The sequence below is a fragment of the Equus quagga genome, chromosome 14, assembly GCF_021613505.1.
Source record: "Equus quagga isolate Etosha38 chromosome 14, UCLA_HA_Equagga_1.0, whole genome shotgun sequence".
Classification (NCBI taxonomy): domain Eukaryota; kingdom Metazoa; phylum Chordata; class Mammalia; order Perissodactyla; family Equidae; genus Equus; species Equus quagga.
Window position 1 is genome coordinate 53,095,381 of NC_060280.1, and position 25,314 is coordinate 53,120,694.

A 25,314-nucleotide genomic window follows, 5' to 3' on the forward strand; every position below is an offset into this window, starting at 1 on the left:
TTTATTCATTTTGCATAATCTTTAGTATAGTGCCTTTAAAAAAACCTCAAAGTGGTTGTGCAGTTTCCTATTAATGTCACGTTGTATTGAATAGTGCTAAGAAAATTTGGCCTATTCTATGATAATATTTTGTAAATGTTTCATAAACATCAAACATTTTCAATTGAAATGTGTAAATTCGGATATGTACTTAGTAACTCAATGGTATTTTTCTTCTAATTTTAAATAAAAATGTCTTTTTATTTAAGAGACAACAGGGTGAAAAGGATTGCAAAGGGAATGACTATTCTTTGTAGCAAACATTCTTAAAGTACTGACTTGAATTATTCTATTTATATAAGAAACTGCTTTGAAGAAAAATCTTACTTTTTAAAACAAGCTAATTAAAATAAATTGAGCAGACAAATGCACATTATTTTTTTTTTTATTTTAGAAGAATTCTTTTTTCTGGAGTGGGTTTATTTTTCTCTTTTTCCAAGAATTCAAAATTTTTCTTTTCTTGGTTATTTAAAAGTATAATATTAACAGATTCTAGACATGTGGGGAAGTGTTTTTGACTGAGTCCTAGTCCAATATACAATTTCAGTCCTGAGGTTGAATTTGTGTTTATGAACTTGGCAATGTCAGGTAATGCCCACTTTAACTGTAGTGGACTAATGTGCACTAAGGTTGGTTGACATTATATGTAAATAGTATGTTGAAGTCCTCATGGAAATTCAAATAGCACCTGGAAAGGGATAACTGGCATATAGTAGTCAAAAACACCTGCCCCATAAGAATCAATACCACATTTGTATTATAAATGATGATTTAGTTTCAGTAAAATACTTCAATGATCATATAAAACTTATTTGGTTATTTTGAATATTGTTGGTTATATAGGTTTTTTTAATTTGAAAAATTATTTTGGGTTTATAATTGAAATGAACTGTTAGATATAAAGAATTTAAAACTAGTTTTATATTAATATATTTTGAAATAACAATAACAATTTAAGTCAAACTTGGTAATGGTGAAAAATTTTCTTCATTAAAATATGTTCCGAAATATGTTACCTGCTGATTTATTTGTAAGGTTGTAAACAATATGCTATCTGTTAATTTTTATCTTTAGTCACCTCCAGGTCTGAAGAAGAATTTAATGCGTACTTATGAATCTTGGACTCCTGAGCAAATTAGCAAAAAGGATAATATACATCGAGCTCATGCTCTCTTCAGTTTTGCATGGTTTCATGCTGCGTGTCAAGAAAGAAGAAATTATATTCCACAGGTAAGTGAATACATGTCTTGGGTATATTCTAAGCTGTACATATTTTTTATATTAGAATATTTTTGCAGTTTAGTGTAAATGGCTACAATTACTTTATAGTTTTGCTCATGATTCATAAATTTGTATCTCTACTTCAGTCTTTTCTCTTAAACTTCTGGACTGTGGATAATTATCTACTTCACATCTCTTTGAGTTAAAGTGTTTAGAACGATGCATGAACAGTCATGAGCCCTCAATGATTGTTACGTATCATTTTTATGGTTTATATCTCAAAGTTCAAACAGTGAATTGTGCATGTCTGCTTTTTCTTTAGTGTATTCCTCTCAGTAAAAGGCATTGACATCTGTTTACTTCCTCAAGCTAGAAACCTGAGTTGTTCTTGAAATGTTTCTCTTTCTTAGCCTCCCAACCTGATTTGTTATCAAGTCTTGTTGATTCTACTTCCAAAATATAGTTCAAATCTTTGCATTTCTCCTCACCATTTTTTCCAAACCTCATCACCTCTAACCTGTACTACTTTGAGATAACCTTCCAACTCTTCTTGCTTTTTCCATTTGGTAGCTAGAATTATTTTTCTAATATGTAAGTTTGGTTATGTTGCTACTCTGCTTAAAATCTTCCTATTGTACTTGGGAAAAAATATGCTGCTTCTTACTGTGGTTCAGAAGGAAAGATTTGCCTATCTCTTCAGCCTCCTCTCAGACCCCCTCTTCCCGCTTGCTCTCTACACCTCAGTCACACTGGGCTTCTGTATGATCTTTGGTCAAGTGCTGTCTCACCATAGGCCCTAGTTGTTATTATCATCACAATCAATAGCCACATTTTTCCATCATCTTGGCGGTCCTAACTGGTACCAGTGCTTCATTCTTTTTTGCCAAATGCCTATCTTACCCATAAATTACATCACTCTTCAATCTTTAAATTTTTCCTTGCTCTTTTTTCAACCTTGTCTACTTCTATTGGGATAATCTCTCATCAAACTGCCCTCCCCACTTGCGTTTCTTTTAGCCTCTCTATTTCAGTTACATGTCAAAATAAGAGCATTAGATTCTGGAGTTACAGATTTGGTTTGGAGTCCTGAGTCTAGAATTTCCTAGCTGTGTGACCTCAAGTAAATTTCTTTAACCCCAATAAGCAACAGTTTCCTCAACTGTAGAATGGGAGTAATGATCACATTTACCTTTGTTGTGAGGATTAAATGAAATAGTGTATGTTTAGAAGTGCTTAACTGTGCTTGTCATATAATCTATCAATAAATATTTGTCAAACTGATGAAATAGTAAATAATAATAGCAATGTGTTGTTTCATATAATTTGTATAACACATTCATGGGGAGGGTATGCTTATTATTCTCATTTTACAAAGGAGGACAATGAATCTCAATGGTGATTAACTTGCTGAAGGAATCACGTCTAAAAAGCTGTAGAGCTTGGAAATGACCAGACCCATCGTCCTCTAAAACCTTTGCCCCTAATTTCTCTGATGTCTGTCCTTAGCCTAAAGGATCAATTAGTCTTGATGGATACACATAGAATGGTGATAGTGATGCAACTTTATTGAGGAAAGAAAAATTATACTTTTAAATGAAATTATATTTTATTTTTTATTAAGTAATACATGCACATGTATAAATTAGAAAGCTATGAAAAAGTTTGCAGTTAAAATTTAGTCTCCTCCCTCTTTATCCCTCTGCCACCCAGTGTCTTTTCCCAGGGCATCCACTGTTCACCATTTCTTGGATGTCCTTCAGGGATATTATAGAAATATACAAACATTTTATGTAGTTATAAACACACATATATTCTTTTTAACTCAAATGGCAGCACGTTACAAATATGGCTCTGTACCTTACTTTATTAACCAATACATTGTAGAGTTTGTTAAATATTAGTACCCATTTAATACCAGATTTTAAAATATTATTTGTATTTATTATATTGATGTACATATTTGTAAACAGTTTTGTGTTGTTGGATGGGCATACATATTCTTTCAGTCTTAGCTCTTACAGAAAATATTGCAGTGGAGATCCCTGTACTTGCCTCATTTAAGGCTTATTCATGATGGCCAATTCCTAAATGTGGACTGTTTGGATCAAAAGATATGTGTATTTTGAAAAATTCATAAATATTACCAAAATGTTCTCCATAGAAAATACAGAAATTCAGTTGTACACACAAAAATATTTGAAAATGTTGCTTTTTTTTTTACCACTCTGTTTGCTCTCATGAAAATCATAAAATTGGAGGTAAAAGTAGACAAATATAGAATACCATAAATTGCTAGAGATGGTGTCTTAAGGATATGTACTCCACAAACTCTGTTTACCTCTTTTCCTCATTTGGTTTTGTTTTTTTTTTTAAGGACCAAATCTCAGAAGTAAAGATCCACTACTAATTCAACTTAGTTTTTATTCCTCATGTTAGTAAAAGACTATTTTTTGCTATTTTTCATTGCAATGCTATACTTGGTTGCAGAATTAATGTCTGTTTTACACGTATATGTTGTACTTCTAATACTGTACTAGATGTGATGTTAACTTTTGTTTTATATTTGTTGTTCTCTGATATCTTGTTATTCTTGCTAGATTGTGAGCACCCTGACAACAGGCTTCATCTCATTCATCTTCATAAGAACACTTAACAAAGTGCCTAGATTCCGAGAGGGCTAAATAGGATTGGATTGGCTATCTAGAGCACCCCTCCACAATTTACAACATTATTTCTATCAAAAAATAGGACATGAATAACAAAAATTACCTTTCAAATTTTTTGTACCGTATATTTTTAAATCATTAATCATCCAACAGTGTATCAGTAACTGTTATATAGAGAGTCCAGTTATTATTTTGGAATTAGTATTTCACTTGGAAATTGCTATATTAACAATTATTGATAGCAACATTCTTCTAATTTGAGAGTTTTAGAAGTATTGAGTAATCTTTAAGGTACTTTAAAAAGCTTTTAAACATTTCACAAATAAGATCTATGAGAGTGATATAAATGTTATTAATAAGACTGTTTTGAGTTGGTAAAAAAATTATTTCAAATGTTATAGGAACTTTGTTAACTGTTGATGGGTACATGCTCCTTATATATGTTTAATTCTTGGGTATAAAATAACTTAGTGAGTGAAGTTTAAATTTCTTTTGTTTTCTCATCATCTATGCTATTTTTTTCATAACTATTCAAACGCTAGTGACCTCCAAATTTGTATATCCAACCCAGATGAATTCTCTAAGCTCTAGATTTATATATCCCACTATTTATTTGACCTATCCAGTTGGATGTCTCAAAAATGACTGAAAACCCACATATTCTAGATCCAAGTAGTAGAACATAAGCTTTTTCAGAGCATAGATTTTGTCTTTTTTGTTCTTTGCAATATTCTCATTGAGCAAAACAGTGTCTAGTATATAGCAGACACTCAATAAGCTTCTGTTGAACACTTTTATTCAATGATCTCATGATATCCCTTTCTAGACCACATATTCTTTCAGTATTCCACTTATCAACGAATGACACCACCATCAATTTGAGTAAGCCATATGCTTAGAAATCATTCTTAACACCTCTTTTTTTGGTATCTTCGCCTTCTGTTACAATACAGTACAAAAATTCTTTAATTCTTTTGTCCTGTCTGTCTACTTTTGCCTTTCTGTTTTATACCCCACCCCACCCCACCAGGGTGACTTTCCCTTACGTCTTAGATTAGGTCAGATCTCTTTCTTATTTACACCAAGTGTGTGTCTTTCCATCAAACCTATTACAGTTTGTAGTTGTCCATGTATTTGAGTGAGTGAATGTGTCCATCCTCCTCCCCCCTCTCACATTTGACTGAAAGCTATAAGAGAGCAAGGATTGTTTATGTTTTGATTCACTCATTCTTTTATTCCCAGAGCCTGATATATAACACACATTTAATAAATATTTTTGGAATGATGAGTGAATGACTGAAATTTGTATCAATATTCTTAAATACTATTCAAGTCTAAATAGATTTTAGTTTGAACTTATTTTATTGGATAAAACTAATTAGTTACAGTTCATGGAAGCCCCATAGAAATTATTTTTAATTATTTCATGTTATTCTCTACAAAATATAGATCTCTGTGAATATTCTTTTTACACAAGTGTTTTAGTTATTAGCTGTAAGTTTGTAATTTTATTTAGTTCTAACATGAATGCTTTGTAGATCAAATGTATGTAAAATAATACTGTATGCCTTTGGGCCTTTACAAATTTTTGTAATATTTCTGTTTTCATGTTTGTGGAGAAAAATCCACAAATCTGAAAGACAAAATGTGTACATAGTAAGTACACTCAAAAATTTACTATGCTAATTTGTTCTCTCTGCATGTGACTGTATTGCCACATACTTAAATGTTAAAAACTGTTATGGTGTTATAAGGTCCTTTGCATGCTGTGGAGGTCAAAATATTTCTTTTTAAAAAGATTTATTATTACTTTATTGTTTATTGTTTTTATTAAAAGTTCTCAGGAGTTATCTTCTTTTTAGCATATGTTGAACATTCTTTTTAAGATTGTAAGGGCAGTGATACATACATATATAGCTTTGAACACTGCTTATAGTTCTTTAATATTTTTAAAATTTGTTTTCATAGGGCTGGACCAAGTTTTATGAGTTTTCTTTATCAGATCTTCGGGCTGGGTACAACATTATTGACAGACTCTTTGACGGTAAGTTCTAATGATGAAAATTTTTATCTCTAGTGTTAATGAAGATTTTTTTTGAGGTCTTATTAACAATATGATTTCTTCAAGAGTGACTTAACTTCCTATCATAAAATTTACTTTTTGCTTTTTGTTCTGTGTTTTCTGTCCTGACTGTCATGCTTGTATTTTCTGAGAGTTCTTACATTAAATTATCAATTGTGGCCGTTGGTTTTGATATAACACAGAGATTTCTGATTGATCTCTATCTCTCAGGAGGTCGAAAGCTGGAAGTACCTTGTCTTTACTTTGTGGGCTTCAGAAGTTTCCAGCTTCAACTGAATCGTTCAGATCTCTTTCAAGGAAACTGTTAAAATTCAGGATTATGGTGCATTAAGGTCAATACCAAGGATCTGTACAATCTTAATTGTATGATTAGGTAGGAATCAGGAACCAAGGTATAAATAATAGATTGAAATAGGGTGGCAAACAAGACCATATAATCTGATCCCCTGAAACCATCCAGCTCTTAGCTTCCTGAAGACAGGGACAGTCCAATCCCTGAAGTTTATTGTGCAGGGCCAAGGCAAGAGGACACTGGAGTTTAGAACAATGGTGGATTAGTGAAGAGAAGACGTTGCTAGGAATCGCAAGTTTAAAATGTCCCAAACAGAACTCTTGATTTTTATTTCCCTCTCCCACCTTGCAACCCTGCCAAACCACTCTGCCCTGAGTCTGCCCCATTTCAGTAAATGGCATCACCATTCATGTGGTTGTTCAAGTTCAAAGCTTGTGAATCACCCTGGGTTCTTTTTGTTTTCTCATCCTCAAATATCCAGTGCTTTGGCAATTTCTCTTCCTTCCATGTCTAAATCACATCATGATTTTGTTTACTTCTTTCAACTTTATCAGTCCCTTGGTAATCAAAACAGTGTCTTCTTGCCTACTCTAATTTCTATTTTAGCACCTTTTCAAAAATGCTCCACAAAGTAAACAAACTTTTTTTTAGAAAAGTAAAATAAAGTATATAATTCCCATTTAAAACCTACAGCCGTATTTGTCTTATTTCTGTTTCCTGAACAAGCCAGGCTTGTTCATACTGGAAGGTTTTGGTAGGACTCTTCCTTCTGTCTGAAATGCTTTTCTCCCAAACTTTTAAGTAACTTTCTTCTTATCATACACATCTCAGCTTAGAGGTGTCTTCTTCAGAAAAGCTTTTTATTACGACCAACTCTAAAATAATCTTCTACTTATTCTCTATCCTCTTATTCTATTGTTTTAGTACATTAGTGCTACCTGATATTTTCTTGTTTATTTATTCGTTTATTATTTTGTTTATTTCTTCCCATTAGAGTCTAATCTACATTAAAGCAAGATCTTTGACTGTTTTGGTTACTTTGTATGTCCTTAGCACCTAAAACAGAGCCTCAGGGCCAGCCCAGTGGTGCACAGGTTAAGTTCACACATTCTGCTTTGACGGCCCAGGGTTCACTGGTTCGGATCCCGGGTGTAGACATGGCACCACTGGGCAAGTCATGCCTTGGCAGGCATCCCACATATAAAGTAGGGGAAAATGGGCACGGATGTTAGCTCAGGGCCAGTCTTCCTCAGCAAAAAGAGGAGGATTGGCAGCAGTTAGCTAAGGGCTAATCTTCCTCAAAAAATAAAAAAATTAAACAGGGCCTCATCCATCTTAGGCACTCAGTTATTTTTTTTTTAAATTAATGACATGAGAAATTATTCTGTAACTTGTCTTTGGCAAAAGAATAAGGATAGACATCTAGGATGTGGCCAAGTCCCATTTTAATTTATATGTTTACGAGAGTAAAACTTTTAGGGGGTTGGCTCCATGGCCTAGTTGTTAAGTTCAGCACACTCCACTTTGGGGACTCAAGTTCGATTCCCAGACACAGACCTACACTACTTGTAGGTGGCCATGCTATGCCAGCAACCCACATAGAAAACAGGAAGATTGGCACAGATGTTAACTCAGGGTTCAATCTCCCCCAGCCAAAAAAAAAAAAATTTTTTTAATGAAATATAATGTATGTACAAAAAGTACATATATTGTAAGATTATCATTCAATGTCGTTTCAAGACGGAACACATTCATGTAACCAGCACTTTAATCAGGGGGCAGTTGGTATAAAAATTATGTAACTGTGTTATGTGATACCGGGAGCAACCTTTAAGCCTGAGTTTTCTGATCTGTAAAATAGGAATAATAGTAGCCACTGCCTTAGTTCAATTTTTTGAATAGTTTAAATGAGAAACACCACATGAAGCATTTAACATTTAGTACATTTAATATATTAAGTAAGCTGGCAATAATTGTTTACTGTTATTGTTGTTTTATAATTTGTTGTTCTTTTTTTAATCTTAAAATAAAACTTGTCTTGAGAACAATGAGTTAATGAGAAAAGTAAGAATTTCTCATAAAAATTCTGTAAAATATTTCATATAATGGCTATTTGTATTTTATAAGTTGGAAGGTACATTAATATTTCTGTATGCCCTGGTGACCTGCTTATGAATGAATGACATATGCATTACTAATGTATTTAGTGAACATCAAGGCAGAACTAGAAAACTGAGTGCTGGTGGTATCCCTTGTTATAGCTACTTAGCCACTGTTGATAGTGAGATCTAAGCAGGAAACCACTTTAATTAGTCCTCCACCCTACAGGTGCCCTTGTTCTGCAGGAAGCAGCCTGAGTCACCTATGTCCCGAGGCACAGAATACCACTGCCATCAATCTGTGTGATTGTCTCTGAATTTTATAGTAACAAAACAGAACTAAACTAGTAATGCTGGCAGTCATGTTAACTAGTTAGTTTAAATATAATTGTGTTTGCTATATTTACTGCAGATCTGAAATTTAATTCTTACATTTTAATATTACCACTGAATTGTGATTAAGACAATGTCTCTGTTGCAAATGAAATATCTCATAGAAAAGTCCCATTATGTTTTTTTTGTACTGCATTTCTCTTTTATTAGAATAGAAAATGGACAATTGACTATAAAAATCCTAGTATTTAGAAGACTAATGTGTGAAGGTGTTCTGTACAGTTTCTCCATTAATCAGATTATTTTATGAACTGTTTTTCATTGCATAAAATTAGGTTTTGGATACGTTCCTCTAAGGTATTTCCAATTTAAGGAAACACTGTTGTGTGGCAGATAAGAGTATGGCTCTGGTTTCAATAGTACCTCATTCCAGTTCAGATCTGTGGGACTGTGGGACTTTCTGATTTTGGTGACTCAACGTCCCTAGGCCTCCATTTCTCCATCTGTATTATTGGATAATATTAGTACTTCGATGTTTGTTAGGAGGCTTGAGTGAGTTTATATATATAAATTTGGGAAATTCTACTTGATTAAATAATCTCTCAATAAATGTTAGCCATTGTGTGATTATATTAATATTAATTATTTTTATTAAAGAGTATCGTGTTAATGTTAATGATCATTTTAAGGAATGATTTAACAGAATTAAATATATGTTGTTATATTCTATAAATATAGCTTGAGACAGGACTTTACTTAATATTTTAGAGTACTTTTTAGCTTATTTCTAATATCTTAAGAATGAAACTAGTAAAAGTATTTTTTTTTTAATTATAGGTACCAAAGATGTACAGTGGGAATTTGTACATGGTTTACTTGAAAATGCTATTTATGGAGGACGTATAGATAACTATTTTGACCTTAGAGTTCTTCAGTCATACCTGAAACAGTTTTTTAATTCTTCAATAATTGATGCTTTAAACCAAAGGAACAAGAAGAGTGTTTTTCCATATTCCCTATCTCTACCAAAGTCCTGCAGCATTTTGGTAGGTAAAATTAATCGTTTTCAATCTAGTGCTAGATAGACACTCTAATCATTTCTTATATTATTAAATATATGTCTTTACTTTTCAGATGCACAAGTAATTAATTATCATTCACAAATATGGATTATTATTTGTTATGGCAATATGCGTCCTGATTCTCTAAACTCTAGTTAGCTGTCCTGTACACCTTTGGATACTTACTGAAGTTTGATTGGTGATAATAGGATGAGGTTTGTAGGTTCATCTTGATGGGAGTAACCAAGGATAATAGGACTGCTGTGAAGATCCGGAGTGGGAGAATACGCTACTTTCCACCTAGTAGGCGTGAGTGCTCTGACGGATTAAAGAATATGAGAGAAAGCAAATATTATTTAACACATGCATCTTCACTTTCTATAAAATTGCTTTATAAATCTAAAGTAGTTCTAAATATATAAGAGGCATTCACTTTATCTGGCCTTCATGCCAACATTCTTGTTTATGTGCATTTATTTTAGCCAGTTGTAGCTTTTTGCTTCGAGTCACCATATGAAAGCCTCCTAGAATGCTGTCATCTTTTCCTGAAAACAGTACTAAATATAGCCCACCTCAATTCTAGCTTATTTTGCCACAAACCTAAATTTGTATAAATGCCCAAATAATGTTTTTATTCCATAGGGTATTATAATTATACATTTCTTCATGAATTACCAAGGTAATTATATAGTTCTCTCAGGATTGTGCCTTTTTCTCTAATCCATATATTTTTCAAGAAAATTCCTTTGTTTCAGCAACATACTTGTCAAAAAACGAAAGCTTATAAACCACTGTTAGGGCCTGGCCTGGTGTAGTGGTTAAGTTCGCGTGCTCCACTTTGGCAGCCCAGGGTTTGCAGTATCAGATCCTGGGCATGGACCTATACACTACTCATCAAGCCATACAGTGGCAGTATCCCCCATACAAAATAGAGGAACATTGGCACAGATATTAGCTCAGGGACAATCTTCCTCACACACAAAAAAATTAAATATGTTACTCTTATTGAATATTGCATCTATTATGTTTTTAAATGTCCCATCTATTTTGTTTTTTAGTGTTTTTCATTCATTTACTCATTCAATAACATGCACTGAAATCTGCTCAATGATAGCTCTGTTCTAGACCTTGAGGATCCCATGGTGCGTCTCTGGAGTTTACTTTCTAGTGGGAGAACCTTAGAGTGAGTGAGCAAACAGATGTATCACATAGTTATTTGTTATATACTTGTTTCAGATAGTGTACCTTGACAAGTCTTCTGTCTCGACAGTTTGAGGTTTAAATTGAAAAATAGAATTCATACGGAAAAGTGTTCATCATAAATGTACAATACAGTGAATTTTTATACGTTAAATACATGTGTTTAATAGCAGTGGGATCAAGAAACAGAACATTATGTGCTCCCCAGAAGTCCTCCTCATGTTCCCTTCTAGTTACTTCCTCACCCACGAAGGATACATTATCCTGACTTCTAACAGTCTAGATTAGTTTTGCCTGTTTTGGGTGCTTAATGTAAATGGTATCATTTGGTGTATATTCTTTTGTGTCAAAGAGAGGATAAATCAGTCTGGATGTGTAGCTATATACTATTTAGGAAATATGTCAGTGTGTGTATAGTCCTAGGTAGAGAGAAGACTTTAGCCAGTCTAGATGAAAAAATTTCACAGCCATTTTGAAATGAATGAAGTGTATAAATACAAAGAGGGTAGTAGTTTTAAATTTATAGGATGATTTATGAGAATTAATGTTTACCTTTCTATCTAATTGAGTTAGATAGAAGGAGGAAGCAAAAGTTTCCCAGGAGAGAACACACACACACACACACACACACACACACACCCCCCCCCATACACATACACACAGATAAATGCATGCATATATATAAGCATACACTCACCTACAGTCACGTGGACATACATATATATTTATCCATGTGCTCATGGTGATTGACTACCTTGAGGAAGTTTACAAATGTTGATTTATAGGAGAGGAAAAATTTCAAAGAACAGCCTGTCTTTCCAAAATTTGACATATTTATAGGTCTTGGGCTTCCTGGAGTCCAACTGTTTCCTTGGAAATACTTCAGGGGCAGCTGCCAAGGATGAGAAAGGAGGATAGGAGGTGGGAGGGTTGCAGAAGATGAGTCTCTTTACCAAGAACCATTTTTCCTACTTCAGCAAGAACAGTTTAGACGCATACGCAATACCTGCCTTAAAGTAACTTGTCTTTTCATAAAAACAAACAAACAAAACATTTCTCATCTTTGGGTCAAACTGAATAAATCCTCTTGGTCTACATGTAGTTTCCCATTGAGAGTCTTGAGTGAATAATTGTTCAGATGCGTGCTTGACATATCAAGCCTTTGCAATGCTTAGAGTAATTCTTGGGATGAAATGATAGGATTATCAGTACATTTCATCACACCTCACCAGCAAACTAAAAACTGTGGAATTGTTTTAAGATAAAGTGATTTACAGAGCAGTGCTTGCATACCAGAGTGTGTGTGTATAGGATTCTAAAGTTCCTATAAGTTTTTAAAAAAGATTGCTGGAATATTTATCTTGATATAAGCAGAAGTCCGCTCTGTAGATTAGTTTTTGGTAAGTTACACGAAAAATAATTACAGGGCTTTCCTGAAAACATCTAACATAATATCTTACACATAGTGGGCATAGCCACTCAAATATGTTTGTTTTATTCAATTCAGGACCCCTTTGAATGTGGGGAGTTAAAATAAGAAAAAATAGTATCAAGTAATTTAAGTATGAAGAAGTAGTAATAACAAAGACTATTTCTCATAGATGACTGAGTTAATATACAGACTGAAAGTAAGATTTACCTAGAAAATATATGAATAACTAATAATTTAATATTTCACTGTATTCATTCTTTCTGATTTCAGTGGTTGTAAGTTCAATCCTTATTTAAGAGCTGTTTTTTACTTCTTTATACTTAGGACTATCGAGCTGTCATTGAAAAACTTCCAGAGGATGACAAACCTAGTTTCTTTGGTCTGCCTGCCAATATTGCTCGCTCGTCTCAGCGCATGATCAGTTCTCAGGTAACCTAACAAAAGATCTACCTTTTAGAAAAAATGTTGCCTCTGAGCCTGAAAGAAACAACATTAAATTTTGTTTAATACTACAGACCTCACAAGCTTTTATTTAAAAATTTTATTTAATGCACTAGGTTCCAGTCTTACCTTAGGCAAATTTTAAATGAACCAAGTAGTTCTATTTTAATACATTTGTTAAAATTAGTAAAATAACATCAAACACATTCAATTTCATCCAATATATTTGTTTTATTCCTGTGATTTATTTTAAATGTAATTTATACAATTGAATATATGTCACTAAATTTAATATTTTCCTAACAAATGCCAGATATAGATATATAATTTACATTTGTGTGTTAGTTTATAAAAGATAAATATTTAAGACTTCATATGATTTTACTCATGATTGAATGTTATAAAAATTGGGGGAAGTATGGATTTTTAAATAATTGAGACGTAGAAAAATGTTAGCCATGAACAGTGTATATTCTAGCTTGTATTGATAGCAAATAATTTTAAGAAAAGTTGACATTTATTGACCTCTTACTGTGTGCCTGAAAGTGTTTTAAGTGCTTTAAATTCAGAAACTGATTTAATCTTCATAAACTCTATGAGGTAACAGCTGTTATATTTCTCTCTCAATAAATGAGGAAACTGGATGCAGAGAGTTCAGTTACTTACTCCAGCTCATAAAGGCAGTAAGGGCAGAACTAGAATTTGAATTCAGGGTGTCTGAGTAAGGATATGGCCTCTGCGCCATGTGCTAGCTGCCTCTCATGCATAGATGTAGTGCTAAGCTATGCACTCCAAATTATGAACCGTTACATAAGGGTATAAAGTTAGATTATGTCTCATTTAGCTGTATAGTTTCGTATGTTTTGCTATTTTAGCCAACATTTATAAAATTGCATAATAGACAATATAATAATAAAAGAAGAGAGGAAACACTATCAATTTTAATATTCATTCTCACATCTTTGTAAAAAAAAAGCTTAAGCATATAAATATATGATCATTTATATAATGTATAAATAAGTATAAATGTTCTCTGGAACAAATAAGATCTTAGCTTCTCTTCATCTATGCTAGCTGAAGACACTTTCCAGTTCCTTTTCCCTTTTTCATACAAAGCATTAAGTCAGATAGTCTGTGAAAGACTGTAAAGTCCTACATGTCCCGTAGCTTCATAACATATATGATTACACTCTAAACATTTCCCTCCATGCTTTTTAGCTGACCTGAAGTAATCATTTTTCAATACCACCACCAATAACGTATAGAATTATATATATATGTTTGTATCTCTGTGTGTATAATTTTACAATAATACTTAAGCAAAAAAGGTTAAAAGAATTAAAAGGTCATTAAAAGAATAAAAAATTATTTCACAGAATCCAGGAAAGCGTTTACTTTGGAAACTATCAATAGAAGTTCAAGAGGCTTGTCTTTAAAGCCCTGTTATTAACATAATGAGGCTTCCTCGACTTCTCATCTCAGTATCATTCAGCTTCTGAGAGAATCTGATTTAGCACAGCTTGGATCAAATATCTGATGAAGGGAAAAGAATTACATAGAATAGATATAGCCTTAGAGACTTTAGGCAAGGATACAGGATGAGAAATACAAAGTGCTCAGCATCTTTATCTTATGGAGAAGCCTGACAGGCCACCTATACACATGACTTCTTTTGCTTTTGGACCATGTATGGCTGCTGTTGACAAGAGCTTGGAGTATGAGGGTCATCTTAGCACTGAGAAGTCATAGCCTTAGTTTCCAACCAGTCTTCTGTTACATTTTAGTCACATAGGTCCAGGGCTTGCATGCTAACATGCAGCTCCCCAGTGGAGTGCCAAAGATCAGGGGTTTCATAGCAAGCCAGGCAGACACACATTCCACATTTATCTTACCTCCATAGTTTCTAAGGCAATAGTTCTGTGGGAAGACAGACTCCAGCATTGTTTTCCCACACAGTCCTGAGACAACCCAGGCGTTATATTTACTTTTACTCACTCTAGTTAGTATACCAAATAATTCTCCCAAAGTTATTTTAATATGATCGAATCTCTACTATTTTGTCTTGCTGTTTAGGTTTCTGTAAATATTTGTTGGATGAAAAAGGATAACGTATTCTTTCTAAAGTTTTCTGATGGCACATGCTCTCTTAATATTTGTATTTTAGCTGTCAATCTGTTTGTTTACTTAACTATTTAAAAGTTCTTTATTAGCATTTTTATACTTAAACGGCTTTCACACTACATCAATTCTTGCAACTTTTTTTTCATAATGAGAAACGTATATATAGTTGAATTAATAAAATTTCTATATTTATGGCAATTCTAGAGATTTTCACTTCAAGTCATATTTGGAGCCACATTTACAAGGCTTGTCCTTATTTGAAAGGGGATATTCAGATACTTAGAAGGCAGAATGACACTGAGTAGATTTTAAAAATATTATTGGTCATATATAAGTTCAGGGATGTGAGAACTGATCTTGAAGCCAGTATTTGATGATTTGGCATTTGAAAGGTCAAGGCCAATGCCAACACTGAATAGCCAATTATATATGAATATGAAAGCTGAAAATGAATTGAGTGCATCCATAATAGGCAGTAACCACAAGTGGTATTTACTACAGTGTTAATGATACTTATGTACAGGTGCTGTTGAGTCAAGAGTTACAAGCTTGTTTTGTGTGTAACCTGTTGCAATACACATGCCATATAGTGTTCTCATCCACATCAGCTGTTACATTATCCCTTTTTCCTTCAACTCTTCCACCATGTTATAAATGTTGTATGGATGATGTTGCATTTGTCAAAATGTGAAAGTCACATGAAAGAGACTTTGGGTTTTATTTTTGATGGTGGGGAAGGGAAGAGATCAGTTTGATATATTAATTTGTGGTACCCATGCAATAATATTTATTTGAGATGTCCATGTAATATCTAATCAGAAATGTCTAGTACGAATTTGGTCTAAATAAATGTAGAGAATACCGATATAGATTTGATTTAAAAAGGATTTGACAAACTGCAGCACATTTGTGAGAGATGAAGCCATGGGAATCAGAGATTAGGGAGCATTGATAGAGTAGGAAGAGAAGATGCCTGAGGGTAGAACCCTGGGAAGTATCTACATTTAACATCTTTTTGGAGCCGGGAAAATACTTGAAAGGATTTTAGCAAGAGTAACTCCAGTTAGAGAATAAGACAGGCAGAAGAGCTTTAAAGGAAAGTTTCAAGCAATGGGAGGGGTGTCAGTGGCTTCTAGAGGGTGGAGGAGAAGGCCTAAGTGCTGAAGATTGATTACAGTTGAAACTAAGTCATGGGCTTTGACCAGTTTTTCAAGACCCTTTCTAGAACCTCTGCTGTAGAATGTTGGAGGGTGGACATCAAATTGCAGTGGTTTGGGTGGAGGAAAGTGAGTGAAAAAATGGTGCAAATAAATATAGGTGATTAATTTAAGAAGTTTGGCACTCACCAAAACCTATATCTCTGCCAGAAATCTTAAAGGAAAAGATGGTAATTTAATGGGAAAACAAGATTCAGGGAGAAATTGTTATTATTGATGTTGGAAGAGACTAAAGCATGTTTTCCTTTATATGCTGTTATAGGACTGTGTACTCAAAGGTAGAGAATGTATTTTTTGCACCAATACTTATTTGCTGATTGTACCCTAGTACAATACTCCACTGGGTTTTGCTATGGTTTCAAAGAAGTAGTTTACATTTAAAGTAACTATAAATATTGGATTTTTTAGTTGATTTGTAAACAAAATGCTTTTAAAATATTTCTATTAGCTTTTTGGATGGAGGCATTTTAAAGTTCCCTTGTTTACCTCATTTCTGGAACTGCCCTTGCCATCATTTTTGGCTCATTTAAATATTTTGTTCAGTACCCAGTCCAAAGCTCACCCTGTCCGGGAAGTATTTGTATTGATCCTCTGGTATTTTTCACTTTCGTGCATGCTCAACTATCCAACATGAATTGCCTCCGATGTAACTTGACATTGGAATGGGCTTTGGAAATGTAGAGATGAATTAAAAATAGTCTCTATTTTCAAGGAATTCAGTCTAGTGGAGAAAAAGATGTATGAAGAAGTCTGTCTGCAATATAAGGGATGAAATAGAAGCATATATTCTGGTTATTTAAGTGCGTAGCCTGTGAATTTGTTTCTCAATGAACATATGCACTTTTCACTTTTAATTTCTCAAGAAGTTTTCAAATGAAGTAGATGATTTTTTTAATGTTTGGACAGAATTTGTGAAATTAAGACAGTTGAGTACATGAGAAACACTTTAAAATTGAGCCACATGAAGCTCAACCAAAGAAATATTTAAAGCAGAAATTATCTTCTCATACAATTTCAGAGTTACAAATGTTTGAAATTTTACCTTTTTCGTAGTAAAGAGTTCTAGTTCCTACAGCTTATTGTTTTGTTAAACAAAACAGATTTTTGTTTGAGAAAATGAAAGCTAAACAGAATTGTGTAATATTCAGAATCATGTTCTTTCTTCAAATAAGCTTTAAACTGTTATCATTAATGTGTGTCCTTGTTTACCAAGAGGAGGCAATATCTTCTGTAGGGGCCATTTATTGATTTTTGTCCTCCCAGACGTATGAGATACTTAAAATAATGCTCAAGAAATAAAAGCTCCCATTATTTTGTGTGGTTCTGTAGGACTGTTAATGACAGTGCCATTCTCCTTCATCTCTTCCACATCCCTTCACCTCTTGAGCCAAAACTGAGCAAAAAACAGTAATCTTACATCTTTAGTGAAGATAGAGTGTGGAACCAACAAAGTCACTCAGATTCCTTCCCTGGATTGATATTCAGACACTGAGACCAAAAAATGTGCTCTTTTCATTGGATTAGATAAATTGGAATATTAGAAGTCTATTCCTGGTGGTTGCCATAGTGAAAAAAGGAAGACTGTTGTAATCAACGATAAGTTAACCTCTGGGATAGAAAGAGATGGAAAGAGCATTGTTCCTACTCTTACAACAACAGGAGAAACCAAACAAACCAAGTTCATGACTTTTCTTGAACCTGTCAGAGCAACAACTAACTGAAATCTAAGGAGAGACAAGTGCCTGCAGGTGGTGACAAGACACAAGCATTTGCTTACTCGGAGCAGATGCAGCCAGGCACTGGTAAGAAATCGGCTGCAATAGTTAATGAATTGGTCAAGGCCAAGTGCAGGATGCTAGAGTGTGAAGGCCACAGATACAGGGGGAATTCTTACCCTCTTGCAGGCTTTTTCTCCATGGATCCCCCCCCACCCCCCATGAAAGTGCTTAGAAAGCCTCCTTTGTGGTGGTGTCCTGTGGGAGGGGAACAAAGTCACTTTGGGTGGAGGAGGGACATGAAACTGCCTCTAGCTGCTTTATGGAACAAAAAGCCTTAATCTGTGGGGAGGGGGACAAAAAAACAAAATAAAGGAAGAAAACCACTGTTGCCCTTAGGGTACTGGTGAAAACTCAGTGCAGCTGGGAGAAGGGAATAGGAAAGAAACTTTCTATCCTTCTGTTAGGGAAGGAATCTGTGCCTGAATTACAGTTTGGAGGGGCAGGAGCAATGTGAAGGCCACATCCTCAAGACTTAGGGACACAGTGTCTACCTAAGACTGAAGCTTAGTCCAAACAACAAGAATGCTGCCATCCATCCTCCCTCATTAACCACCAGGCTAATAAATCTCAAGTAATAAGTGGCAGTGATTCCACTGCCAGAAGGGTTGAAGAGTGCAGACAGACCCTCTCTGAGGCATATTAGCAAACAGAAAAAGCCCTCTAGACCTGTGGGAGGGAGTGGAAATCTGTGCTAGGCCCAGAACTACAGCTGGGACAGGAGAAAAGGTCTCTTGAGAAGGTCATATCTCCAAGACCCAGAGATACACTGTCTACCTAAGACAGATACTTAATTAGAAAAACAGAGAATGGGCTAACAAACACTGAGTAAGTAATAAGTAACAGTTTTATACTGCTGAGAGAGTCACAAAGGATAGACCCTCTTTGAGGTACACAAAAAAGAAAAGACCTAAACATGAGAGTGGGGCAGACATTGATAAAAATCCACTGTCAAATCAACCCCCAACCTAAATAAAAGGTATCTGCAGAGGAATTTGAAACTTGTGGAGTATTAAGGGTAACTCTAGCAACAACAACTCTCAAATCTAGCCCAACTTCTGACTTAATTAACACAAACTCCCACACTACATCCCTAACACAAGGAAAGACATACCAATGTCCAAGCATTAAAACTACCTTAGTCTCTACTGGTCTTCACAAGATGTTCATCTCTCAACAAAACATTATAGGACATATGAAAATGCAAGAGAAGAAGGTACACTCTCTTGGGAATTCTGTCTCTTGAGAGAAAAAAACAGTCAATAGAACCAGACTTAGAAATGACATGGATGTTGGGATAATCTAACAGGCAATTTAAAATAATTATAATTTGTATGCTAAATGTTCTGATGGAAAAGCTAAACAATATGCAAGATCAGATGCTAATTTCAGCAGAGATACAGAAACTATTAGAATGAATAGAATGTATAAGAACAAATGAAATGAAAGTGCTAGAAATAAAAAGTACAGTAGCAGATGATATCTTCAACAAGCTAATCAATAGACTTGAAACATCCAAGGAGAGAATCAGTGAGATGGAAGATAGATCAACAGAAGTTACCCAGATTGAAACACAGGAGAAAAAAAAGAGTGAAAAAAAAATTAGAACAAAGCATCCAATATTGTGGGACAATATCAAACAGTCTAACAATTATGTAACTGGGATCCACAAGTCCATGAAACTCAAAGAACACCATGCTGGATAAATCCCCACTGCACTCCAAGAAAAACAAACCCACCCAGGCATAAAATACTTAAATTATTGAAAACAAGAGACTGAAGTACTAAAGACAGCCGGAGAGGGGAAAAAAAGACACTACATACGAAGGAACAAAGATAAGTGTTAGAGCAGCCTTCTCTTCAGGAGTTGAATTAAGTCAGAAGATAACAGAATGGTAACTTGAAAGTTCTGAGCAAAAAAACCTTTCAATGCTGAATTCTACCCACAGCAAAATATCTTTCAAAAGTGAAGAAATAAAGTCTTTCTTAGACAAGCAAAAACAGAATTTATTGTGAGAAGATTTACTCTGCAAGATTGTTACAGGAAGTTTTTCAGGCAGAAGAGCTGTGATACCAGACAGGATATTGGATCTACACAAAAAAATGAAGCGCTCTGGAAATGGAATAAATGAAGTTTAAAGTAAATTTTTATTTTAATTTCTCTGAAAGATAACAAAGTGCCCAAAGCAAAAATAGTAGCAATCTCTTATGTATTTATAGCATTTGTGAAAGTAAAACGAGCAACAATAGCACAAGTTTAGGAGGAAGGGATTGGGAGTAGACTGCTGTAAGGTCCTTTCAGGGGCTGTGGAACAGTATAATAATAATTTATGGCTGACTAAATTAAATGTCCTATATAATTATATAGCATAATTATAATTATATACTTATATAATTGCATAATTAGATAATTTATATTATATACTTATATAATTATATATAATTAAGTATACGATAAGCCGTAGGGCAACCACTATTTTCCTTAACAGGAAATAATAAGTTAATAGTGGAGAAATTTGAAATAATAAAAATGCTCAATTGTGGGGCCAGCCTAGTGGTTAAGTTCTTGCGCACCGCTTCGGCAGCCCAGGGTTTGCAGGTTCGGATCCCAGGTGCAGATCTACACACCACTCATCAAGCCATGCTGTGGCGGCATCCCACATAAAAAATAGAGGAAGATTGATACAGATGTTAGCTCAGGACCAATCTTCCTCACCAAAAAAAAAAAAGCTCAATTGCAGATTGTAATTGGATATTAGCATATCTTATGACCTTTGGGAAAAGAATATTTTTATCCATATTGCAAGTAATGTGCTGTATAGAATCAATTGAATATATAATACTGTAGGGGAGGAAACAAATCTTTTTCTTCTATTCTTCTAGATTCTCAGTTGGGGCTTTGTAAGAAAAGAGAGATTAATAAGAGAAAAGCATACAAATTTATTTAATATAAGTTTTGCATGACATGGGAGCCTTCATAAGGAAATGAAGACCAGAAGAAACCATTAAACCTGAGCGTTTTTATGTCAGGTTTGATGAAGAGTGGAAAGTAGTGGGAAAATGTGATAGGACAAAGGGCTATGAGCTAAGAAAAGTAACCTGGGAGAAACTTACCAAGGGCTATTTATTCAGATTTCTCAGTGTCCTTCTGTCTTCATAGTTAGGATGCTCCTTTCCTCCAGATATAATGAGGACATCTCTCACATGAGGGTCTTATGACCTGCTTCAGGGGAAGGTCAGAGAGTCCTTCCACCTGCTATTTCTCAGATTCCTTTAACTTAAAATATTCAGTATGCCAAGGTGCCATATTTTAGGATAGTGTGTCCTGAACCCCACCAGTACTCTTTTGGTAATCTTAATGATGAAAGTGTCTTGAGTAAGCCACGGGTTTAGGAAAAATTTCTAGGGCTGTGGGAGACTTGAACATGTTTCTTGACTGAGAGAAAGCAATCAGTTAGAGGTAGAGATTGGATATGCAAGAGGTGGGGTGACTTATGCAGACAAGCTCCCATAGGAGACTCAGGCAGGTATGTTAGCCTTGTAAAGCGGAAAGGATAATTGTTTCTTAAAGATGAGATGAAGAAGAACATGAGTAAACAAAAAGAGCTACTTTGAAACAGAGGGGGAAATTTGGAGATTCTAATGCCCTTGGTTTCCTAGATCTTCTCATTAAAGTGTGAGTTTAGTTTAGGAAAGTGGGAAAAGTTTATATAAGTCTCTGTGGTTGCAGTTTGTCAGAGGGAATCAGTTAGTGATGCAACAAATAATGCTCATTGAGAATGGATCACCTGAATTTGTAGTGAAATGTTTTATCCTTACCTTCTTTCTTCAATATCTAATTGTTTTCTAGTTGTGGTAACATCTAGTTTTTGTCTAGTACTTTAATGATTTGTTGAAGATACTTTTTGTCTTTATAGATCATTAGCTTTAATGTTATATTTAGACAAGTTTAGTGCTGATGTGAATTATCCGAAAACCATTTTACCAGTGAGATTTACTAAAATTTTATCTCTAAAAATATTAATATTGGGTCTGACCCCGTGGCCGAGTGGTTAAGTTTGCGTGCTCCGCTGCGGCGGCCCAGGGTTTCGCTGGTTTGGATCCTGGGCGCAGACATGGCGCCGCTTGTCAGGCCATGTTGAGGTGGCGTCCCACGTGCCACGACTAGAAGGACCCACAACTAGAATATACAACTATGTACTGGGGGGATTTGGGGAGAAAAAACAGAAAGAAAAAGAAAATAGATTGCCAGCAGTTGTTAGCTCAGGTGCCAATCTTTAAAAAAATAAAAAATAAAAAAAATTAATATTGTCAGTCTTTTTACTACTAGCCATTCTAGTATGAAATATTTCATTATGGTTTTAATGTACATTTTTCTAATGACTAATAATATTGTTCAACTTTTAGTGTGCTTATTGATTATTCATATATCTTTTTGTGAAGTGTCTGATCACAAAAAATTGGTTACTGGTTGTCTTACTATTGAGTTGTAAGGATTCTTTCTTTGTTTCACCCATTGAATTACCTTGGGTCCTTTGTGAAAAATCAACTGACCATATATATGTGGGCGTATTTAATGGACCCACTACTGTTCTGTTCATTTGATCTATAGGCCTACTAGTATGTTAAAACAACATGTCTTGATTACTGTAATTTTGCGGTCAGTCTTTAAATCGGATAATCTAAAGTCCTCTGAGTTTATTCTTTTTTAATATTGTTTTAGAATCAGTTTGTCAATTTCCATTGAAAAATTTACTGGGATTTTGATTGGGGTTGCATTGAAACGAGATCAATTGGGTGAGAATTGAAATATTATCAATATTGGGTTTACAGAACTATAAACATGAGGAATCTTTTCGATTTGTAGATCTCTTAAAATATATTTCTGTGATCTTTTTGAGTTTACTTATCTTTTCTGATGCTATTTTAAATGATATTGTTATTCTGTGACAAAGTTCTAATAGCTTTTTTTGTTGTTTCCGTAGGTTTTTCTATGTAAACAATCATGTTGTCTGCAAATAAGGACAGTTTTACTGCTTCCTTTCCAATCTGTATTATTATATTTTTCTTGCCTTTTAAATGTGACTAGGAAGTCCAGTACATGCTGAATAGAAGGAATAGACGTTGCATTGTCCTTATCATGGAGAGAAAGCATTCTGACCATTAGGTGTGATGTTAGCTGAAGATTTTTTATAGATGTCCTTTATCAGATGGAGAAAGTTTACTTCTGTTCTTACTTCTTAAGTAACTTTATGTCAAATGCTTTTTGTACGTCTACTGTGATGATGGCAGAGATGTTAGCTCAGGGCCAATCTTTCTCACCAGAAAAAAAAACAAAATAGAAATATGAAAAAGGTAGGAGTTGTATGAGAATTATGATCTAGGAATGAAGTAGACAAATAGGATGTTTTGAGGAGATACAGCTCTGGTCATGAGACATTAGCTATGAGGAAAAAAATATGGAATCAAAAATTGGTTTTTAGAATCCTTTTTGTCTGAAAACAGTTATATAATTTTTATATTACTAAAATCAGATGAAGTACTGTGTGCCAATCCAGCCATCACATTACAAACCAAGCTATGTCAGTCACACAGCTTTACTTACATCTCTTTTGAAATTGTCATTTTTGTCTTCACCCCATACGATTATTTAGGTTTTAGGGTGTATCTAGTGTCATCTTAATCTATGTTGATGATGATGATGCTAATGATGGTTTTGATACTTAATGTGCCTCCTGTAATAGGCTTTGTCCTAAGCACTTTACATGTATTATCTTATTTAACTCTCAAAATAAACCTATGATATGTGTTATTATTGAACTCGTTTTACAGTTGAGGAAATTAAGGTCAAGAGAGGTCGTTATTTTTCCCAAGATCACACTTTTAGCAAGTTCATGAACTGGAACTTAAAGATGTCAGTGAATACTAGTTCATACATGCACGACACACTCATAAAGCAAGAGTAAATGATAGAACTTGAGCCTTCTTTTAAAGAGATTCAGTATCTTTTCTCCATAGAGGTTTCATTTTCAACATAGCCTTTATTTTATGGGGGAACAAAATTCCTTTGCTAGGCAAAAGTAATTGGTAAAATATTCTTTTCTTTTTGCATTTTTACCACATGTTGACCTAGGAACTAGGGTCTAATTTACAGAAAGAGAAGCCTGGAAGATAAGTAACTAAATTAATAAAATATTTGAAAAGTTAAGAAAATCTACTAAAGGATCTAGACATTAAATATTTTGCAATTAAATCAACTGCCTATGAAGTATTATCCTTACCCTATATTCTCAGCGATCCTTCAGAGCGTTGAAATTGCTTTATAACTTGACTGACCAAAAGAGTCTTTATGAGCAACTAAAATTTTGTGCAAAAATCATTCAGTAATTTAGTATTTCATGAAAGATAACTTCTTTAATATTATTTGAAAGAGCCATCATGATTCTATGGTAAATATCCATTAAAAGACTTAGTAGAATTTGTTTCCATTGTTAATCTGAATGTCCTGGTACTTGGACATCTTAAACTCATCATAGTATCTTAAACTCTTAGATGATGAGGCTGTATAGAAGAGCAGCCTTAACTACTGCCACTGGAATATTCCTAATGCAACAGCTACACTGGCATTGATGCTAGTGGAGATCAGAGAGTTTAGAACTATTGATATCACTTTGCTAAGAACAAAGTAATGGCATAAAAAACAAAGAATAAACAAAAATGGCATAAGAAACAAAGTATAAAGTAAGTGAATATGACCACATGCAGTATGAAGAAAGTTCATATTATTTTTAAAGTTTGGGGATTTAAAACTTCAACCAGAATTTGGATAGTAGGTATGTAAAATTGATAAGGAACTCGAGGGGGCCAGCCCGGTGGTGCATCGGTTAAGTTCACACGTTCTGATTCGATGGCCTGGGGTTCACCAGTTCGGATCCCAGGTGCAGACATGGCACCGCTTGACAAGTCATGCTGTCGTAGAAGTCCCACATATGAAGTGGAGGAAGATGGGCATGGATGTTAGCTCAGGGCCAGTCTTCCTCAGCAAAAAGAGGAGGATTGGCGGCAGATGTTAGCTCAGGGCTAATCTTCCTCAGAAAAAAAAAAAAAAGATAAGGAACTGGAGGCTTTAACTGTATTGGTGAAACCTTAAAGCCAGAGTGAAACAGAGAACTAACAAGATTATCTCCTTGGTTACTTTAAAATCTGCTGTGCTCAATAACCATATGCACTGATCTGTACCAGTAACACCCAGCTGCACTTCTTTATGGAATCATTTCATTCAAAATCTTGGCAGTAGATCTATAAGCCTAAACTATCCAAATAATTCTATTGCT

The 25,314-nt window shown here is 34.3% G+C and overlaps 1 protein-coding gene across 5 annotated transcripts in view; it reads left to right on the forward strand.

Annotated features, from left to right (window-relative positions):
• The window catches only part of DYNC2H1 (dynein cytoplasmic 2 heavy chain 1), a 289,228-nt gene that overhangs the window by 169,609 nt on the left and 94,305 nt on the right, over positions 1-25,314 (forward strand). For all 5 annotated transcript variants that reach the window (XM_046637538.1, XM_046637540.1, XM_046637542.1 and 2 more), the window contains 4 exons: positions 1,114-1,269; positions 5,895-5,970; positions 9,571-9,779; positions 12,751-12,855. In XM_046637538.1, the coding sequence (XP_046493494.1) occupies positions 1,114-1,269; positions 5,895-5,970; positions 9,571-9,779; positions 12,751-12,855 (546 nt within the window). The remainder of the gene's footprint in view (positions 1-1,113; positions 1,270-5,894; positions 5,971-9,570; positions 9,780-12,750; positions 12,856-25,314) is intronic.